The sequence below is a fragment of the Papaver somniferum genome, chromosome 6 (assembly GCF_003573695.1).
Source record: "Papaver somniferum cultivar HN1 chromosome 6, ASM357369v1, whole genome shotgun sequence".
NCBI classification, from domain to species: domain Eukaryota; kingdom Viridiplantae; phylum Streptophyta; class Magnoliopsida; order Ranunculales; family Papaveraceae; genus Papaver; species Papaver somniferum.
The window spans coordinates 138,245,000-138,266,840 of record NC_039363.1 but is presented as its reverse complement, the minus strand read 5'-3'; the positions used below and the strand labels follow the sequence as shown (position 1 = coordinate 138,266,840).

The 21,841-nt window shown below is 35.4% G+C and overlaps 1 protein-coding gene across 1 annotated transcript; it reads left to right on the top strand.

The window, feature by feature from the left end:
• Positions 1–298: 298 nt before the first annotated feature.
• On the top strand, positions 299–1,245 carry LOC113291562. Its single transcript, XM_026541084.1, has 2 exons — positions 299–617; positions 725–1,245. The coding sequence occupies exons 1-2, from the start codon at positions 299–301 to the stop codon at positions 1,243–1,245; spliced, it is 840 nt and encodes a 279-aa protein (XP_026396869.1).
• Positions 1,246–21,841: the final 20,596 nt, after the last annotated feature.

Sequence of the window (21,841 nt, the reverse complement as noted above, 5' to 3'; positions counted from 1 at the left end):
AACTTCCAAACAAATCAGTCCTCTTGAATATCCAATATTCCTTCTACCAATACTAGTATAAAAATTTTCAACCACTGCTAACTTCTTGAAAATATTTATTTGTTCATAAAAAACATGTTTTGGATTTGAATTCGATTTTCGGTGAGAGAAAATAGAGGTGAGTTGAGGAGAGAGACTGTTTGTATACCGGTGCTCTCAACTCAGAAAATAAATTCTCTGATCTTCTTCGTTGACTTCGATTTTCGTTCATAATCATTGGAAATTAATGCGTTCTTAGCAATGATTCATATTAAGTAAGATGGATTCTTGTAAGAACGTGAATTTGGAGGGTAAAAGTGATGATTCTGAGGCAAATTCATCAGTGGTGGATTTATCAAAAAGTTATGAAGCTCAAATTTCAATTAACTTGATTGATAATCAAGCAAATACAAGGTATGATTCTTGGAAGTATTCTTTAATTGGTCGACTTGACTTATTGCGTATTAAGTTTGTAGATGCTTCAAATATGTTGTTGAAGCAATGGAAAATATCAGGAAAGTGTCAGCTAATTCCATTAGGAAAACGTTTTTTTACAATTAAATTAGAAAATGAAGTTGATAAGAATTACATCAAATATGGTAAGTGGAAACTTGCAGATCAAATTTTGAATGTTAGAATTTGATTCCTAATTTCAGACCTGAAAATCAAAGAACATCCAAAGCTATAATATGGGTTCATTTTCCAGGTTTAAGTTTAGAATATTGGGATGAGGAAATTTTATTCAAATTAAGCAGAGCTCTAGGTAATCATGTCAAGGTTGATGATGCTACATTGAACTACCAAAGTGGGTACTATGCAAGGGTTTTAGTAGAGATTGATTTAGCAAAAACTATTCCAAACAAATTATGTATTATCACAAAGTATGGATGTTTCTCTCAGTCAGTTGTTCTTACTAATTTACCTAAATTCTGTTGGAAGTGCAAAATAGTTGGTCATCAGTATTCTGAATGTAGAGCAAAGAATCAATCAGAAACATCTGGTGAGAAAGTTAATTCTTCCAGTTTAGAAAAGCAAAAGGAGGTTAATGGTTCTACTTCAGAGAAGTTGAAAGATATTCTTCAATCTGCTCAACAGGTAATAAAACCTTTTGATATTTGTCAAACTCCTGAGAAAGTTCAAGTAGAAAACATAGTGGGAAATTCTGTCAATACAATCTCAATATCACAAGGAAGATTCAGTCCACTACAAGATGATACAGGGATATAAGAAGGAGAGATTACTACTGCAAAAATCCTTCAAGTTGTAGAAGATAATGTAATAGACAAAAGTGAAGTTAAATATATCAATGGTCTTAATGGTACTGTCTCAGCTGAAAAAGTTCCAACTACTTCTTGGTCAAAAGTGGTTCAAAGGCCTTCAAATTCAATTCCAATATCTCCCACAACTCCTAATAATGATGCTCAAAAAGAGGTAACCACTAAAGTCACTGGCAAGTATAATTTTTTAGAAGAAATCAAGGTAAAGGAGGCACTATAGTCCTCTATCCTAAACAATGAAAGTTATTTTTTGGAACTTCAGAGGCCTTAGAAGAACAAGGTCTCAAAATAAATTATGGTCTCTCATTAATCAATTTAGTCCTTCAATAGTATGGATTTCAGAACCAAAAGTTTTTTGTGAAGCTTATTTTTGTAATAAGTTGAATCTACCTAGTATGCAGAGTATGGTAATTCACAATTATGTCTCAAATAAAAAAGGAAATATATGGTTATTTTGGAATAAAAGTTTACCAATTCCTACAGTTGTTTCAATGTCTAGTCAAATAATTACAGTTGATATTGGTGGTACTCTAATTTCTGGTGTGCATGCTCATGTTGGAATGGTTCAAAGAAGATATCTATGGTCTGAAATGGAACTCATTAGTAAATTGAAACAACCATGGTTGCTCATAGGTGATTTTAATGCTCTAACTTCAATGGAAGAGAAGATTGGTGGGAAAAGCCAAAATAAAAGATCAATGACAGAGTTCAATGAATGTCTAAATCAATGTGAATTGATACAAGCACCTAAGACTGGAACTCGGTTCTCTTGGTCCAATTGTCAATATGGAAATAAAAGAATTCTATGTAATCTTGGTAGAGTTGTTTTTAATGATTTATGGATTCAAAAATTTCCTGACTGGGGTTATAAAGTTGGATTAAGAGTTGCTTTAGGTCATGCTCCTCTCATGGGTGGTAGTGTCAATATTCCAAAACCAACTAATGCCCCATTCAAGTTTCAAAAGATGTGGTTATCTCATACTGAATTTTTAAAGATAGTGGAGGAAAGTTGGTCAAAATATATAAATGGTGATCCTGATTTTGTTCTTCAAAGTAAATTAAAATTCTTAAAGAAAATTTTTCAAATTGGAATTGGAGAGTATTTGTTAATGTTCAGGTGCAATTAAAGAAGGAAGAAATAAAATTTCAAGAAGCAATGTCTGATTCAGATAATGATCCATTCAATGCTGAGACTTTGGACAAGCTGGTTGAAGCTCAAAATGAATATAATTCTAGAGAAGTGCAACTTAACAAATTAATGAAGTAGAAATCAAGAATCAGATGGATTAAAGAAGGAGCATCCAACACTATTTTTTTCCATACTAATCTTAAGATAAGACAAGCTAGAAACTGCATAAGTGAGCTTGCTAATGAAAATGGAGAAGTCATATCTGATCAGAAGAAAATAACTGACATTTAAGTTCAACATTTTCAAAAGAAATTTGAAGTTAAACAAAATGAGAATGTGGATAAATTGCTTCATGTTATTCCATCAATTATTTCTCTTGAAGATCAAAGTATGCTTGATAAGCTTCCAGGTGAACAAGAAATAAGGGATATTCTTTTTAATATGGATCCAGAGAGTTTTCCGGGGCCTTATGGATTTACAGGGTGTTTTCACAGACCATGTTGGCATATTATTCATTTGGATATTGTTAAGGCAGTTCAGTTTTGCTGGGAGAGAAGATTCATTCCAAAAGGGCTTAATTCGAACTTTTTGTCTTACTTCCTAAAGTTGAAGGTGCCAAAACTCCTAACCAATTCAGACCCATTGGCTTGAGCAATGTAAGTTTTAAAATTTTCACTAAACTTATCACCACAAGAATGAGTTCATTAATGTATAAATTAATCTCACCTCAACAAGTTGCTTATATAAAAGGAAGATGTATTCAAGAGCAGATCATCTTAGCTTCTGAAATGGTTAATGAGATGAAAAAGAAAAGAAGAGGTGGGAATGTTGGGATAAAGCTCGACATCTCACAAGCATATGATTCGGTAAGTTGGGACTTCTTATTGAAGGTTCTAAGTAAATATGGATTCTCAAATTCTTGGTGTGAATGGATACATACTATCCTCAAGTCGGCTAAAATTTCAATCATGATTAATGGAGGACCTCAAGGATTGTTTTCAACATGGGGAGGATTAAGGCAGGGTGAGCCTCTGTCTTCAATTATTTTTGTTCTTATGGAGGATGTATTGAGCAGGAATTTAACTCAAATGGTGCAAAATGGAGATACTGCTCCTATGGTAATCAGAAAAGGAATACATCCTACTCATCTGTTTTTTGCAGATGATGTTTTTATTTTCTGCAATGGAGGTAAAAGAAGTCTTAGTAATCTCCTAAACTTACTAAATGAATATCAAAGAGCATCAGGGCAAGTTATCAACACAGCAAAAAATAAACTCTTCATTGAAGGAACTTCCACAATTAGGAAAATCCAAATTCAGCAAATGATGAAGATGGAGCTGAGCAAATTTCCAGACAAATATCTTGGGGTCATTCTTCATCCTGGCAGGGTAAATCTTCTACTGTATGGCCAATGGTTGAGATGATGCAAAAGAAGCTTGCAGCATGGAAGGGGAAACTTTTATCATTTCAAGAAAGGTTGATTCTTGTCAAATCAGTTTTATGTAGTATTCCCATCTATAATATGGCCATTTACAAATGGCCAGCTTCTGTGATTAAGATCCATGAAAGGATCATAGGAACTTCCTTTGGGCTGGTTATGGAGGAACAAGGAAATAAAACAACTTAGCTTGAGAAAATATTTGTACTCCTCTTAGTGAAGGTGGATTGGGCATTCAAATACTTTAAGTCATAAACAAAGCATTACTTATGAAAATTATGTGGAAAATTCTTAACTCCAATGAAGAATGGGCACTTTTTATTAAAGCTAAATTCAGGGATAAAAATCTTCAATGGATTACAACTTGGAAAATGTCTTCAATATGGAAAGGAATGAAATGGGCTTGGGACTTCTTGAAATAAAATATAAGGTGGTGTGTAGGCACCGGCAAAAATATTTCATTATGGTTTGATCACTGGATAGGTGAAGCTCCTCTTATTGATTCTTTTGGTTATACTTCATTTATTAAAAATAATGCTCTTCTGAAGGTCTCAGACATTCTGGTTGACAATGAGTGGGTAATTCCTAATGATATCAAACAGTATCTTTCATCTTTTAGTATGCCAGATAAGGGTGGAGGTAATGATGAATTGGTATGGATTGGAGATATCAGAGGTAATGATGAATTGGTATGGATTGGAGATATCAAAATTTCACAACAGCTTCTGCAATAAATTTGATAAGGAACAAAATACCAAAATTGCAATGGCCTAAGAAAATCTGGAATTCATTTTTACATCCAAGCACAACTAGCAATGTATGGAAATTGATTCAAAGAGTTTATGTGGATGACTCAAAAATGGTTTCTAAAGGATATGATCTGTCTTCAAGGTGTTGCATATGTGAACAAGAGCAAGACAGTATGATGATAGACAAATTTTTGTGTCAGACTTGTCCTCACTGTCTCTATTGTTAGTGCTTGATTTTGTACTTATTATGGTGTTTTTATGTTTGTGTAAATGTTTTTGGAGGAATACATTTGTGTGGAAAAAGTTGCTCAAAAAGTGCTATTTAGACCCCCGAAGAAAAGTACTAAAGGCACCCTCATTTTGGATAAGGGCACCCCTAGGCACCCATGCTGTTAAAGGCGCCCGTGTGTTGGATCAGGGCACCTCTTCTTCTTCATTTCAAATTTTAAAATTGGCGGGAAGATAGTGCAGACGCAGGCAGAATTAGGGTTGAAGTTTTGATCGTGTTCTAGGGAGATTCAAGGGCTGAAACTCATTGGGTTTGTCTATTTTGATCCAATAGAGCTATTAATGGTCGTCTTATATACCAGAATTGGCTAGAACGGTGGATATAAGGGTTGAACATATTCCCGGGTTTTCTTCCTGCGGGATGTTCTGTTGGATTTTTGGAGGAGTTTCAGTGAGACTCAACCACTGATTTCGATTGGGATGAACGTGATATGCCCAAACAATACTGGTATGGGTGTTCAAATGAGTTTAGTTGCGCTGGATAATCGCTGGGAAGAAAACAAGGGAGTCCGTGTGCAGTTGAGATATTCACGGGATAGCATGACTGGCCGTGAGTTTGAGATGAGCATTACTCTAGTTTGGAGGACTTGGGACACTTTCTGGAGCGTGCAAGAAGGTTTTCTGCATGTTTGTAGTGAGTTAGACGCAGTCAGGTGCGTGGGAAGATAAATCAGGGAAGAATATTCCCGAGTTTATGGCTTGACAGAGAGAAGATTTGGAGCAGTTATGAGGAGATATTTTATCGCCATCGTGTATAAAAAGGTTTCCTGGGACTCAGAGAAGAGGCATGGAGAGTTAGGGGTGAAAACAGAGGTGATTTCTGATCTGCAGAGAAGAAATCATAGGTTGCAGAGTCGTTTATGCTGCTGCTGCACCTCAAGAACACGAAGAACATAAGACACGCAAGAACAGTCGTTGTGCTACAGTGGCAACGACATATAGTTATTGTCGTTCTCTGTAACAGCTCGGTTTGTGACAAAAGTAAGTGTTACAAACCCGGTTTAATAATTTTCCCTCCATTTTCATCTTTGTAAACACCCTTTGAGCAATAAAAATGAATTTTGATTGTGTTTCCAATATGCGGAGCTAGACCCCATCATTGGGACGAAGGAGGAGGTTGTTTTTCGTTCATGTGGTAATTAAAATAATTCTTTTATAATTATTTGCATAGAATTTAATTGTTTTATGATTTCTATTAATTATTTGTTATTTTGTTTGATGTCGCATGCTTAGTTTTAATTACTTTTGATGCATCATGCTCACAACTTACAACTAATGTTTTATGAAATCTACTTTGGCAAAGAGTAGAGTTATTGTTTCTTTTGTTTTGAGCTATAAATGTTTAGGATTAATTTATGAACCCATGAACATGAAAAACAGTAAATCCCGAGTCTCAGTAAATTCTTCATCCGGTGACCTCTTTTGTATATATTTTCTTATTTTTAGTATTTTTTTATATTTAAGCCTAGAATTAATCTCTAACAAGTCCGAGTGAACAACAACCTTATTTACCACTATTTAAAATTCGATTAATTTTTGGCGCTGCCGACGCGGACTTGTATATAGGTTTGTTTTTAGGTTTTATTTTTATTTTTATTATTTTTGTTCTTTTTTACGCGTTTTGGTATTTCTTATTTGCTTTCAGATTTGGAACTAAGCTAAAGAAAAAGAGAGAAAGTGCTGAAAAGAAAAGCGAAGCCAAAGAAGGAAGGAAAAGAGGAATCCAAAAGGAGTGAAGAAGAAGATGTTGTATATAATTATTTTATTTTATTTTACATTTAGAAACTGTAAATAGGATTTTATTTTTGTAATTTTTCTTTTTATTTTTGGACTTTATTTTTGGGACATTCTTTTGGACATTTTTTTAAACCCGAAGGAAGGGTTAATTTAAATAAAACTGCTGCAGGGAAGGACGACAGTTACGATATTGTCTCGGCCCCTCAGGTTCGTACACTGACATCGGAGTCGGTGGCCTGAGTCGACTTCAACGGTTCATCGCCCGTTTGGTACGGGAGGTAAGACTCTATCCACCCACGAATCCCCTGTCAGTGGGTTTATTTTTGAGAATGTCGAACTGGTATTATTATAATAGCCAATACAACGAATATCCGACTGATTTTCAAAATGGACATTACTTTGACCATAGTGTGAATAGTTTTTGGGAACATCAAACTTTCGAAGGTTATGACTCATGCCATATAGATCCCAATTACTATCCACACACCCACCGGTCATACGAGCAAAATTTTGATAATTCCTCTTTACTAGAGTCAACACGTAAATTAGCTGAGTCGACACGTAAGTTAGCAGAATTAAATAACTTAATCATGGATGAAATCAATGCAACGTGTGAACCTTCTTTCCTAAATAAAATCAGGAAGTCATGTGAGTCGACTCAGAAAATTTTGTTAGAGGCCGAGAAAAAGACTGCTCGAAATAATCTTAATTTCCAATATAGTGTTTCCGATAGTACCCTTGAAAATGAAGATAGATATTCACATAATCAAGATGACGAGGTTATAATTGGTAACACTACTTGTTGTTTAGATGACGTTCAACCATTTTCATGTTATTATAATGATGATTATGATGAGGATAGTGTTGATGAAGAATCAGACACATATAGGCATAGTGATCAGAAATTTGTTACTCCAATTGAGATTTACAATGATAATATTATTTATAGTTCAATCCAAATAATCTTAATAATTATTCACCTATTCAAAAGGACGAGGATTTGACTAGAAGTATCCCCGATTTAGATGACGTAGTATTTCCTTATTACAAAGCCAATGATGGTTTAGAGGAACGGGTATATTTTGAGTCTAGCAATTTAGAAACAATAGACTTAGAAAAAAAATATGAACCCGTCGATATGAGTGACGATGTACCTGACTTAGAAGAATCAATTGGCCATTTTCAGGAATCTGATGACCTTGAAACCAGGGAAGTTGTGACTAGTCTTTATAGAGACACTAAAAACTCTAAGTTTGGGGGTGATAATCATTCTTCATGTGCTTTAACTCTTATAAAGATCCCTCACATGGGACTTAATTTATGTGCCTCAACCATTGTGCCAGATTACCTTCATACTAGCTCTCCCGAACCTAATAATGTCCAGGAAGAAGTTCAGTTGTTAAAAACCCATCCTCTGGTTGATGTGGTTAGCCCAGGCTACGATACCTCGATTGACTTTGTTTTCCCACCAAAAAAATTTTCTCCAATTGTGGGAACTTATGAAATTCAAATGTGTCAGATATTAAGTTTTGAGACTAAACCTAAGTACTTTAGGGGGTTAGAATCGACACATTTGCTTAAGATTGATCACCACATTCATCATGGTCAATTGTGTGAGTCAAAACTGATTGACTTTAAGGATCCACAATTATTTAGGTTATTATTATGTGTTTCTAAGTTTTTACTTGAGTTTTTTCAGACTCTAATACCTGAATCGGATCTTAGCTACGAGGAACTGCAGTCCATGAAAATATTTTATCTAGACCCAGTTATAGAACCTGAACTTGAACCACAGCTAGAGGTAGTTGTCTTAAACAGTAAACTAGACAAGGATGTTTTTTATTTGTTAATTTTCTTGGCATGTTGCAGATTTCTTTTACTTGTGATAGCAGTATTTGGTTTTGGTGATCCGCAGTTATTCCGGCTATTACTTTATGATTCTGTAAGGTGACTAATCCTTTCTTAGTCTGGCCGAAGACGTTAAACTTAGCACTTCTTGGGAGGTAACCCAATCTCATGCAACACGGTAATATCTTTCCTTAACTCTTTTGCTTCAAATGGTAACAGTTTATCCTCGTTCATGCTTTTAATTTTATCTTTAGAACATTGAGGACAATGTTAGATTTAAGTTTGGGGGTATAGGAGAAACTTTTTAGTTGCAGTATAAATAATAAACTCCAGAGCTTAGAAATTTATGGTTATTAAGGTTGGCACTAACCAATCTAAGTGGATGGAAACATCTTGGTTGTAGGAGTTGAGGAACCAATCTGAGTTGGATGGAAACATCTAAATAGAGTCTATTCATAAAAGCACAGAGCTCGGGTGTTAGAAAAAAAAACATGGTAGTTTCGCCATATCTCGTTGAATCCTTTTCACTTTTTTTTTTTTTTTAAAATATGTTTCTAAGTGATTTAGTGGGGCACACGATTCAGGTTGTTACCATTGCTAGGTGAAATAGAGTGATTCAGATACAAAAAAAATGATGAAAAAGAAAAAAAAAAGAAAAAGAAATTGAGACCAGACCATCAGACCAACCGAAATAAATTCAATAAAGTCGACCACTGGTGCCCTTGTATATGCCAGTTGTGTTGACCTGGAGTTAGGATTATCGACCGCTGGTCCCCTTGTATATGCCAGTTGTGTTGATATTAGTCTGACCGGTATCTCAGTCCATTAGGATAGGTTCACCTTGGTCGAGGCCTTCAGACAGATATGGGAAACACCGTTCACCTTAGTCAACATCACAACCATCTAAGTTTTTCTCTACATCCATCTTCTTAATCTTTCCATGTGATTGGTTGACTCCGGTTATGATGTCCATAAACTATCTGAGTAGAGCTCTGTCATTTATATATGAATTTTAGTATGCTTGAGTGCAAACTCGTGTACATCAATTGGAATTTCGCATCAGGGTACTTCCTCCTATAGTCAATGATTGTATGCCAACCAAGGAGGTTCTTTAGTGCCTTCCAAGGTTCTACGTAGATAGCTAGGTTCTGGAGTAAAGGTTTTTTGGGTACACCTCTGGTAAACCCTCTCGGGACTATATCTCGGTCACTAGGGCCACCTAATTAGTTAGGATTTTATTTTATAGATTAATTTTGCTCGAGGACTAGCAAATAATAAGTTTGGGGTATTTGATAGACACATTTTTGTGTCTGAATTGTCCTCAGTGTCTCTATTGTTAGTGCTTTATTTTGTACTTATTATGGTGTTTTTATGTTTGTGTAGATGTTTTTAGAGAAATACACTTGTGTGGAAAAAGTTGCTCAAAAAGTGCTATTTAGACCCCCGAAGAAAGTACTAAAGGTACCCTCATTTTGGATAAGGGCACCCCCAGGCACCCCTGCTGTTAAAGGAGCCCGTGTTTTGGAACAGGGCACCTCCTCTTCTTCATTTCAATTTTCAAAATTGGCGGGAAGATAGTGCAGACGCAGGCAGAATTAGGGTTGAAGTTTTGATCGTGTTCTAGGGAGATTCAAGGGCTGAAACTCATTGGGTTTGTCTATTTTGATCCAATAGAGCTATTAATGGTCGTCGTTTATACCAGAATTGGATAGAATGGTGGATATAAGGGTTGAACATATTCCCTGGTTTTCTTCCTGCGGGATGTTCTGTTGGATTTTTGGAGGAGTTTCAGTGAGACTCAACCACTGTTTTGATTGGGATGAACGTGATATGCCAAAAAAATACTGGTATGGGTGTTCAAATGAATTCAGTTGGGCTGGATAATCGCTGGGAAGAAAACATGGGAGTCCGTGTGCAGTTGAGATATTCACGGGATAGCATGACTGGCTGTGAGTTTGAGATGAGCATTGCTCGAGTTTGGAGGACTTGGGACACTTTCTGGAGCGTGCAAGAAGGTTTTCTGCGTGTTTGGAGTGAGTTAGCCGCAATCAGGTGCATGGGAAGTTAAATCAGGGAAGAAAATATTCCCGAGTTTATGGCTTGACAGAGAGAATATTTGGAGCATTTATGAGGAGATATTTTATCATCGTCGAGTATAAAAAGGTTTCCTGGGACTCAGAGAAGAGGCATGGAGAGTTAGGGGTAAAAACAGAGGTGATTTCTGATCTGCAGAAAAGAAATTAGAGGTTGCAGAGTCGTTACTGCTGTTGTTGCACCTCAAGAACACGAAGAACATAAGACACTCAAGAACAGTCGTTGTGATACAGTGACACATATAGTTATTATTGTTCTCTGTAACAGCTCGGTTTGTAACAAAAATAAGTGTTACAAACCCGGTTTAATAATTTTCCCTCCATTTTTCATCTTTGTAAACACTCTTTGAGCAATAAAAATGAATTTTGAGCGTATTTCCAATATGCGGAGCTAGACCCCATCACTGGGACGACGGAGGAGGCTGTTTTTCGTTCATGTGGTAATTAAAATAATTCTTTTATAACTATTTGCATAGAATTTAATTGTTTTATGATTTCTATTAATTATTTGTTATTTTGTTTGATGTCGCATGCTTAGTTTTAATTACTTTTGATGCATCATGCTCACAACTTACAACTAATGTTTTATGAAATATACTTTGGCAAAGAATAGAGTTATTGTTTCTTTTGTTTTGAGCTATAAATGTTTAGGATTAATTTTTGAACCCATGAACATGAAAAACAGTAAAATCCCGAGTCTCAGTAAATTCTTCATCCTGTGACCTTTTTTTGTATATATTTTCTTATTTTTAGTATTTTTTATATTTAAGACTAGAATTAATCTCAAACAAGTCCGAGTGAGCGACAACCTTATTTACCACTATTTAAAATTCGATCATATGACTCATCTGTTATGCGAATGCAGTTTTAGCTCTGATATCTGGAAATGGATCTGTTATATTTTTGAATTTCCTTGTCGAAAAGCATTTTAAGATGTTTGGAGGAATGCCAAGGATAAAAGTCCATTGATTAAACAAGTATAGATTACAACAAGTTTTTCAATCTTAAAAGAGGTATGGTTCCAAAGGAATAAGAGATTCCTTGATGAAGTGAAGCCAAATGAATTATATTTTAAAAGCAGAATACTAAAGATGGTGTATGAAGGAGGATTGAGAATCAAAGTAAACAAATGGGATCAGAACTATGATAACAAGATAATATCCTTCTTTAATTTGGGACCTAGAAGTATCAAATTTCAAAGAATCAGAACTTGTCATTGGACTCCTCCAGATATTGGTACAACCCTATTCTGTTGTGATGGTGCTTCCTTTGGAAATCCAGGTATTGCAGGTTTTGGTGTTGTTTTCAGAAACCATATGTGTCAGGTAATATGTTCCTTATCTGGTGGCTTACGAATTACAACAAATTATATTGCTGAAGTATTTGTTGTGTGATGTGCTGCTGAATTAGTTGTGGAATGGAAGCTTACCCATATCATTATAAGTTATGATTTTAAAACTGTAATCTCTGAGTTTGGTGGGGGAAATATTCCTTGATTTATCAAAATGAGATGGAGAACAACAACAAGGAAACTACAGTCAATAAAATTCTTTCATTGTTACAGAGAAACAAATTTTTCTGCAGAGGTTGTTGCCAAAAAAGGAGCTCTAATGGGTGCAGGAGAAAGACACATTTATATTGGGAGACATCCAATGCTTATGAGAATTGAAATGCCTGGTACTGATTACTACAGATTCAGCTGAAGACAATTAAGAAAAAGGGAGTCTTCTATGTTTAGAAGTGATGGGTTTTAAAAGTTGTTGTAGTAATAGGTTCGTTGAGACTTGTGAAAGCGGATTTTTAGACTTAATTTTTATAAATAAAAATAGCAAACTAAATTAAAAAGATGTTGTGAAAATTATGGAGAGAATGGGGCTAGGATTCCACCATTGGTCGATATTAGTGATTTAATAAAACAATAATTATGCAACTCAACATTTAATTTGATTCTAATAGTATTGCCTAGACATGTAGATTTCCAAAAGAATAGATGTTAATCCAAGCATAGAATATCAAAACCCTAAAGCAAGCATATTCTATCAAGAGAAAATGCACCTAACTAATCAAAATCATATAAACAATTTTTAGTTCAATGCAAAAATCATAATAGAGTTGTTGTAATTAATTAATGGAAATATATCACTTTACCGAAACAACGGCTTCCTCCATAGCCCCAAGGATTGGGTTTAGCTCCTCATTATTACAAAGAAAACTAAATAGAAGAAATAAAAGAAAATTGTGAAACCGGCTACCGGCTCACCGGCTCTCCCTTGATTGTGCTCTCTTGCTCTCTATTTATACACACAAACCCATTAATCAAATATATTCTTCCATAACTCCAAAATCTTCTTCTTTTTAATTAAAAATATCTTCAGGAATTTTTCTTCTTCTTTATATTCTCTAAATTTCTTTATTATACCCAAATCTTCTTTAATTCGCAGAATCAAATCCAAGAGAAAATCCTCTAAGATATCTTTCATGTTTAATAGAAGATAACTTCCTTTTTTTTCAAAACTCCGGTAATTAATACTCATAGATTTCCTGTTTATAAGGAAGAAGATATTCTTGTCTTAAAAATTGTAAATCCTTTACTGTTGAATCCCAAATTTCTCGCCAATATTCTGTTTGAAAATGAAGAAGAAGGTGGTGCCCCTATCCAAAGTGCATGTGCCTTTATTAATTTTCTCACAGAGGTGCAAGCATCACTATTCGAGCAACTTTTTCCACACAAGTGTATTTCTCCAAAAAATACCTACACAAACATAAAAACACCATAATAAGTACAAAATCAAGCACTGACAATAGAGACACTAAGGACAATTCAGACACAAAAATGTGTCTATCAAATACCCCCAAACTTATTATTTGCTAGTCCTCGAGCAAATCTAATCTAGAAAATAAAAATGACTACACTTAGCACGTGCAGCAAGCCGTTAAACCGCTAGGTGGCCCTAGCGACGGAGTGTTGTCTCCGGAGGGTTTACCAGAGGTGTACCCACAAAACCATTACTCCAGACCCTAGCTATCTACGCAGAACCTTGGAAGGCACTAAAGAATCTCCTTGGTTGGCATACAATCATTGACTATATGAGGAAGTACGCTGATGCGAAATTCCAATTGTTGTACACGAGTTTGCACTCAGCATACCAAAATTCATATATAAGTGACAGAGCTCTACAAAGATAGTTTCTGTACATCATAACCGGAGTCAACCAATCACATGGAAAGATTAAGAATATGGATAAAGAGATGGTTAAAAGTGAACGGTGTTTCCCATATCTGTCTGAAGGCCTCTGCCAAGGTGAACCTATCCTAATGGACTGAGATACCGAACTGACTAATATCAACACATCTGGCATATACAAGGGGACCAGTGGTCGATAAACCTAACTCTAGGTCAACACAACTGGCATATACAAGGGCACCAGTGGTCGACTTTATTGAATTTATTCCGATTGGTCTAATGGTCTGGTCTTTTTTTTTCCTTTTTTTTAGTATCTCAATCACTCTATTCCACCCTAGCAAAGGTAACAACTTGAATCGTGTGCCCCACCAAATCACTTAAAAAATAAAAACAGAAGGATTAGGATTCAACGAGATATGGCGAAACTCCCATGTTTTTTTTTTAATTCTAACACCTGAGCTCTGTGCTTTTATGAATAGACTCTTTAGATGTTTCCATCTAATCAGATTGGTTCCTCAACTCCTACAACCAAGATGTTCCATCCACTTAGATTGGTTAGTGTCAACCTTAATAAGCATAAATTTCTAGGCTCTGGAGTTTATTTGTTGCAGCTAAGAGCTAACAAAAATTTTCTTCCCCACCCCCAAACTTAAATCTAACATTGTCCTCCATGTTCTAAAGATGAAATTAAAAGCATGAACAATAAGAAACTGTTACCACTTGATGGATGGAAAACTAAATAAGGAAGGATATTACCGTAAGCATGAGTACCTCCCAGGAAATGCTAAATTTAAAGTCTTTAGCTAGACATCAAATACCTCAAAAAGGATTTTCACCTTCCAAAGTCATATATCAACAGTCGAAACAATTTTGGGTCCATAAGACCAAATAAAGCTGACACCAGTATGAGACAGTTGCACTGATTCAGAAAAATGAAAAGAAGGAGCACGTCCTCATCTAAGGTTTATGTCAAGACAACTGGGTTTATCTGCGGCGCGTAATTGAACTTCATATGTGTGTCTCGATAAATAGATTCATCCAAAAAACGGGTCTCTAATACCTGGGTTACCTCCTGGACAGTATCAGGAGGATCAGGTTGCAGAGTCTGAAAAGACTCAAGTAACATCTCAGATGTACAAGGCTCGAGTCCCAAGTTAGGGACTCTAATTAGGGATACGATACAATCACAAGAACCATCACTACCCCCGAACTTAGGGTTCACAGACAAACCTCTAACTATTTCTTGAATTTCCGGATCTTCAGAGTCCTTAAAATACTCAAGAGATTCTTCTAGTTCTCTACCCCCAAACTTAGGGTCATCATTATTCTCAGGAAAACCTAAAACTATTGCCTGAATTTCTGGGTCCATAGAATCTTTAAAATACTCAAGAGCTTCTTCTAAAGATTGATCACATATCTGATCTAAGAGAATGGTTTCCTCAAAATCATCTAAAGAATCTACCAGTAAAGTGTCAAGCCAATTATCCTGAACCATATCTTGAACTAAAGTGCTAATCATATTCGCTTCTTCTAAATCATCGTTCTTAGAAGGTTGTCTAGTAACATTAAAGACATTTAGTTCAGTGGTAATATTACCAAAGGATATGTTCATAAGCCCCGTCCTACAGTTGATGACAGCGTTAGCTGTGGCTAAAAATGGGCGACCTAAAATCACTGTGATTTGACGACTTGGGTCCTGAACAGGCTGGGTGTCTAGAACAACGAAATCCAAAGGATAAATAAACTTATCAACCTCAATCAGAACATCCTCTATGACACCACGAGGGACTTTGACATACCTATCAGCTAATTGTAGTGTCATTTTAGTCGGTTTCAACTTACCAAGACCTAGCTGGGTGTATACATGATACGGGAGTAAGTTAACACTAGCTCTTAAGTCAAGTAAAGCTTTATCGACCATCTGATCACCAATCACACAAGATATGGTTGGGCATCCAGGATCCTTATACTTAGGGGGTGTTTGGTTCAGAATAATGGAACTTACCTGACCATCTAAAAAAGCTTTCTTATGGACATTAAGCTTACGCTTTCGTGTACAAAGATCTTTAAGGAACTTTGCATAAGCAGCCATCTGCCTAATTGTTTCTAATAGCGGAATGTTGATGTTCACCTGCTTAAATGTTTCCATTATCTCGTTGAAAGTCGACTCCTTCTTTGTTGGGGCTAACAAATTTGGATATGGGGCTCTAAGCACAAAGGTAGACCTATCAGGAATTTCTTGGGAATCCTTAGAGACTGTTTCAGTTTCCTCGTCTACGGGCTCCTCTTGGGAAGTAGAAGGTGGAATTACAGTATGTCCACTAGGCATGTCTACCTTATTGTCTATCGTTTTACCACTCCTAAGGGTTGTTATCGAGTTAACATGGTTTGATGATTTCTCACCAGCTAAAGATATTTGATGGACTCCCCTAGGGTTGGGTTGTGGTTGATTAGGAAACTTTCCTTTTTCTCTCAATGTCTCATTTATCTGACTAACCTGGGTTTTCAACTCGGAAATAGCCTGAGAGTTAGCCTGACCTATTCTCTTATTTTCTTCTAAACCTTGAGCAACAGATTGCTGAAACTGCACAGTGTTACGAGTTAACAAAGAAAGAGACTCTTCTAAACTCATAATCTTCTTATCCGAAGGGTTCTGAAACTGTACCGGAGCTGAAGGATTCTTAGTATAGCCAAAACCTGGGGGAACCTGAGCACTACTAGATTGACCTTGATTCTGGCCCTTGGACCAAGAAAGGTTTGGATGGTTTCTCCAGCCAGGGTTATAGGTTTCTGAATATGGGTCAAACTTCTGTTGGTTATCAAACCTAGTGTTGTTATAAAGAGCATTAACTTGCTCTTCAACAACATGGCCTTCCCAAAAAGGATCATTTCTTCCACTACTACCACTAGAATGACCTAATTCTAAGGCTTCTAACCTTTTGTATATAGCTGCTATTTTGGCATCTGACTCATAAGATCCTTTTACCCTATTAACATTTCCTCTACTTAGAAGAATTGTTTTCTGGGGTTCCCTACTATTTTCCCATTGTTGGGTCTTATCGGCGATTTCATTCAAAAATGTCATCGCTTCATCAACAGTTTTATTCTCAAACCCACCTGTGCATAATGACTCAACCATGGTTGTTGTTGAATAATCTAAACCCTCGTAGAGGATCTGAACTAACCTAACCTTCTCCAAACCATGGTGAGGACATTGAGATATCAAGTCATTGAACCTTTCTAAGTACCTATATAAATATTCTCCCTCTTGTTGGGAAAAAATACATCTTTGTGTCCTAATAGACGATGTTTTATGCCTTAGGAAAAACTTATGTATAAAGGCAGAAGTAAGTTAGTCATAGGTTTCAATTGACTCAGAGTCCAAACTATACAGCCAAGATTTGGCTTTATCTTTTAAGGAAAAGGGGAATAACCTAAGTTTCAACGCATCATCACTTAGGTTTTTAATTTTCAGCCTACTACAAACTTCCTCAAATTCCCTAACATGAAAATAGGGGTTCTCATTCTCCTTCCCTAAAAACATTGGGAGCATCTGTAAAGTCCCAGGTTTCAGTTCATAATTTGCCTCGGTTTCAGCTACTTGATACAAGACGGACGAGAGGTCCTAGTTGGGTTTAGCAAAGCTTTCAAAGTTTCCATTTCTGGCACTACCAAAGGACTAGGAGTACTAGGGGTATTTTCCTCACAAAGAGACAGATTCTCAAAACTGAAGTTTCCAAAAACGGGGCTCTCAAAAGAAGATTCTTCGAGCTCCCCGTCTTCAAAAGAAGAACTACTAGGTTTTTCACTAATCAAACGACCTAGAGTGTTTCTTTTCCAAGCCCGTTTAAAAAATTCGGGCATACACTAGAAAAACAAAATCAAAAAGAAAAGTCCTAAAAAGGAAGGGATGTTCTATGCAAACACGAACAAGGATGACTCCACCACAGCAAACCTACTGATTTCTAGCAAACAAAAAGCATGATGGATCCACTTAGATTGTTTCTAGACCAGCTTCTAATCCTTCGAACGGGAATTCGTTACAATTTAAGCAAACCCCTCTGGAATCAATCAGAGTTAAAGTAAGTTGAATAGAGGCGAGGGAAGCTCGGTGGAGCTTTGATACCTAAGGCCTCACCGGTATTACAAGGCGGCGCAGTCACGCATTCAACTTACATAAACCGTCAAGAACTTCGAAGTATGCTTTAAAGAGTAACCAATATTTTTCGAATGACTTTCCTGTTAAGCTCGTTACCCTATCGGTCTCGTTCTAGTCAAAATTTTAGGCTTAGGTTCGCGTTTGGTGTCGTTTTCCTTAGGCGGGCAAGAAGAGAACGGTGATGAAATCCGAACCCTTATCTTGTATGGTCAGTCCTTTCCCTTTACTAGGAAATTAAAGCAGCCGTTTTCAAGTCCTAAACATATATGCATACGAAGGAAGACAGTAACTCGGTGACAGGGGATTCGCAAGTGTTTCGACAAACTTACCTCCCATACCAGACGGGGGATGAACCTTTGTGGTCGACTCGGGCCACGACTCCTATGTCATGTACGAACCCGAGGGGCCGAGGTGATATCGTAATCACCGTCCTTCTCTGCAAACAGTTTATATTAAAACTACCCTTCCATAGGGTTTAAAAAAAATAATGTCCCAAAATTTAAAGTCCAAAAATATAAAGTGCAAAAGAAAAAGAAAGTCTAAAAAAAAAATCTACAAAAATAAAAATGTCTCTCTTTTTTTTTCTCTCTCTTTTTTATAAAAAAAAAATCTTCTTCTTTCGCTCCTTTCGCTTTGCCTTTTACTCCAGTCTTTAAGTATTCACCAAAAGCTTTGGCAAAATTTTCTTTCGCTGCAAATTCCAAAATCTGAAAGAAAAAGACAAAAACCCAAAAACGTAAAGAAGAACAAATAAAAATAAAAACCTAAAAAAAAAATCTAAAAAATCTAGCTTAAAGACAAGTCCGCGTCGGCGACGCCAAAAAATTGATGGGTTTTTCAAAATTGTTGTAGTAATAGGTTCGTTGAGACTTGTGAAAGCGGATTTTTAGACTTAATTTTTATAAATAAAAATAGCAAACTAAATTAAAAAGATGTTGTGAAAATTATGGAGAGAATGGGGCTAGGATTCCACCATTGGTCGATATTAGTGATTTAATAAAACAATAATTATGCAACTCAACATTTAAATTGATTCTAATAGTATTGCCTAGACATGTAGATTTCCAAAAGAATAGATGTTAATCCAAGCATAGAATATCAAGAGAAAATACATCTAACTAATCAAAATCATATAAACAATTTTTAGTTCAACGCAAAAATCATAATAGAGTTGTTGTAATTAATTAATGAAAATATATCACTTTTACCGAAACAACGGCTTCCTCCATAGCCCCAAGGATTGGGTTTAGCTCCTCATTATTACAAAGAAAACTAAATAGAAGAAATAAAAGAAAATTGTGAAACTGGCTATCGGCTCACCGGCTCTCCCTTGATTGTGCTCTCTTGCTCTCTATTTATACACACAAACCCATTAATCAAATATATTCTTCCATAACTCCAAAATCTTCTTCTTTTTAATTAAAAATATCTTCAAGAATTTTTCTTCTTCTTTATATTCTAAATTTCTTTATTATACCCAAATCTTCTTTAATTCGTAGAATCAAATCCAAGAGAAAATCCTCTAAGATATCTTTCATGTTTAATAGAAGATAACTTCCTTTTTTTCAAATTCCGGTAATTAATACTCATAGATTTCCTGTTTATAAGGAAGAAGATATTCTTGTCTTAAAAATTGTAAATCCTTTACTGTTGAAACCCAAATTTCTCACCAATATTCTGTTTGAAAATGAAGAAGAAGGTGGCGCCCCTATCCAACTTGCAGGTGCCTTTATTAATTTTCTCAGAGAGGTTCAAGCATCACTATTCGAGCAACTTTTTCCAAACAAGTGTATTTCTCCAAAAACACCTATACAAACATAAAAACACCATAATAAGTACAAAATCAAGCAATAACAATAGAGACACTGAGGACAATTCAGACACAAAAATGTGTCTATCAAGGAGATTTGGGCTTATAAATTATTAAGGTGTATTGGGCTTATTAAGGTTGTTCTTCATTTTTTTCGGGCTTGTCAAAAACTTTTATTTCCTCTTTAGTTTTAGCTTTTTATTTTAATTTTGTTTTCCTTTGATTGAGTCTGTAATCCTTTATTTTAATTAATAAAATCGTGTGATTCAGGAAAAAAAAACATGTTTTTAACTCAAGCATAACAAATTGGTGTTGGGAGCTAACTGCTAAGTAGCTGGGTCAAAGTTTGATCTCGTACTTATTTTTCTTACGATTGATTTCGCCAAGAATTGGAAAACGAGATAAGGCATTTTCTCTAATTTCACATAGTAATTGTTGATGTATTCAGGGTCTTGGATGATCATCTCAACCATTCTCTGCATATAATATTCTCACAAAGGTTTATCAGGTATCTGAGAAATAATTTCATATGGCATGTAGCGGCTAGGAGATATTTTTAATTGATTCGTTATTTTTATGAACTCAAAAGAACGAGATTTCCTTGATGAAGATTATCTATTGGTCTAGATTTATAACTATGTTTATTGATGAAGATGAAGATATGGTTTTTGAAACAGAGTACTATTACATATAGACAAGAGAATGAGATCTGGAACACTCATGTAAGTAACCAATTAAAACTTGACATTGTATGTATGAGTTGTATAACTTAGCATAAGACACACAAAACCTCTAATCTTGTTGTACGAAAATTAAAATTTCAAAATCCCGAAATAAGTGATGTGGGATACAAACTGAAACGCGTGGATTATATATATATATATATATATATTTCCTCACAAGTAATATTATAATACACCTTCAATTTTCATAGTCCATGATGTACAATAACATTTTGATACGGGTCTTCTGTTATCGTCGGTATTGCTAGGGACCACCATTTTATATCAAAGGGTAGTTGCACTGACACTTTCACTTGCTTACACAAGTATCAGGAAGAATTAGTTGCTTGTGTAATCAATTAGAATGTAAGTCAAATCAAGTTTTTGGTATAAAAGAATTTATGTTTGTTCTCATTTTAGTATAATTCTAGCTACTAACTAACTAGCTCAAGTAGATAGGTATTGGTATATTTAATGTATATACAGTGGTCAACACCTGAAATGTTGGTCCAATGATATATGTGGTGTTCACATAACACTTAATTTCTCTAAGGATCATCCGTGCCAATCTTTCGTGTGCCCTCATGTTCTCCCAATAAGACGCCGACTTGTGGCACCCGTTATTTTCCCATATATTTACAGTTAGGAGATTTTCGTTTATTTGGAAAATATAATAGATTTTCCTTTTATAGCATATAAAGCCATTGTGGAACCAAAACCAAACCTATATCTCTTTTTGGAGAGTATAACGGTGGAATATTTAGGTCAGGACAATACTTGCAAAAAACCTTTCTTAGGTGATGTACTAAGTTGCGAAACCTTGTGGTATCAATGAAGAAAGTTGGTATGAATCTTTAGTTTTGATAATCTCATAAAGCGTAGTTCATTACGATCCCTATTCGAAATCTTTGTTAATATATGACAAAAAAGGGGAGCATTATTTAGTAGAAATCTACTAAGACATAAGGCTTTTCTAAACACTGTCTAAGGGGTAGTGAATTATATAGACTTATGTAAATTTTAAATCTAGCAAATAGAGACAAGTAAGTACTAAGGGGAGAACATGTCACCATGGTATTGGTTTGAAGTTTTGGTATAATGGACTTTGAAGTAGGTAAAAATACCATGCGCTAGCAATATCAATAATTGAGTAGATTGGTTATTCATTCTAAATGCTCTAACTTGAATATTCTCATAAATAGGGGTACAAAAAAAAGTATATTATTTCTTTATTTTTGATCGGCAAAGAAGAATATATCATATCAAAAAATAGGGGTACAAAAAAAAATACTACCAACTTGTGGCTAGATTACAAAAAAAGTATTACCATCTTGTGGCTAGATTACCAACCAACTCATTATATAATGAATAATTTTATTATTCTTTAAA

Coding starts and splice junctions, on each gene's coding strand:
- LOC113291562 (XM_026541084.1), top strand. CDS start 299: ATGGATTCTTGTAAGAACGTGAATTTGGAGGGTAAAAGTGATGATTCT. Junction 618..724: donor TAAGAATTACATCAAATATG/GTAAGTGGAAAC, acceptor TTCATTTTCCAG/GTTTAAGTTTAGAATATTGG.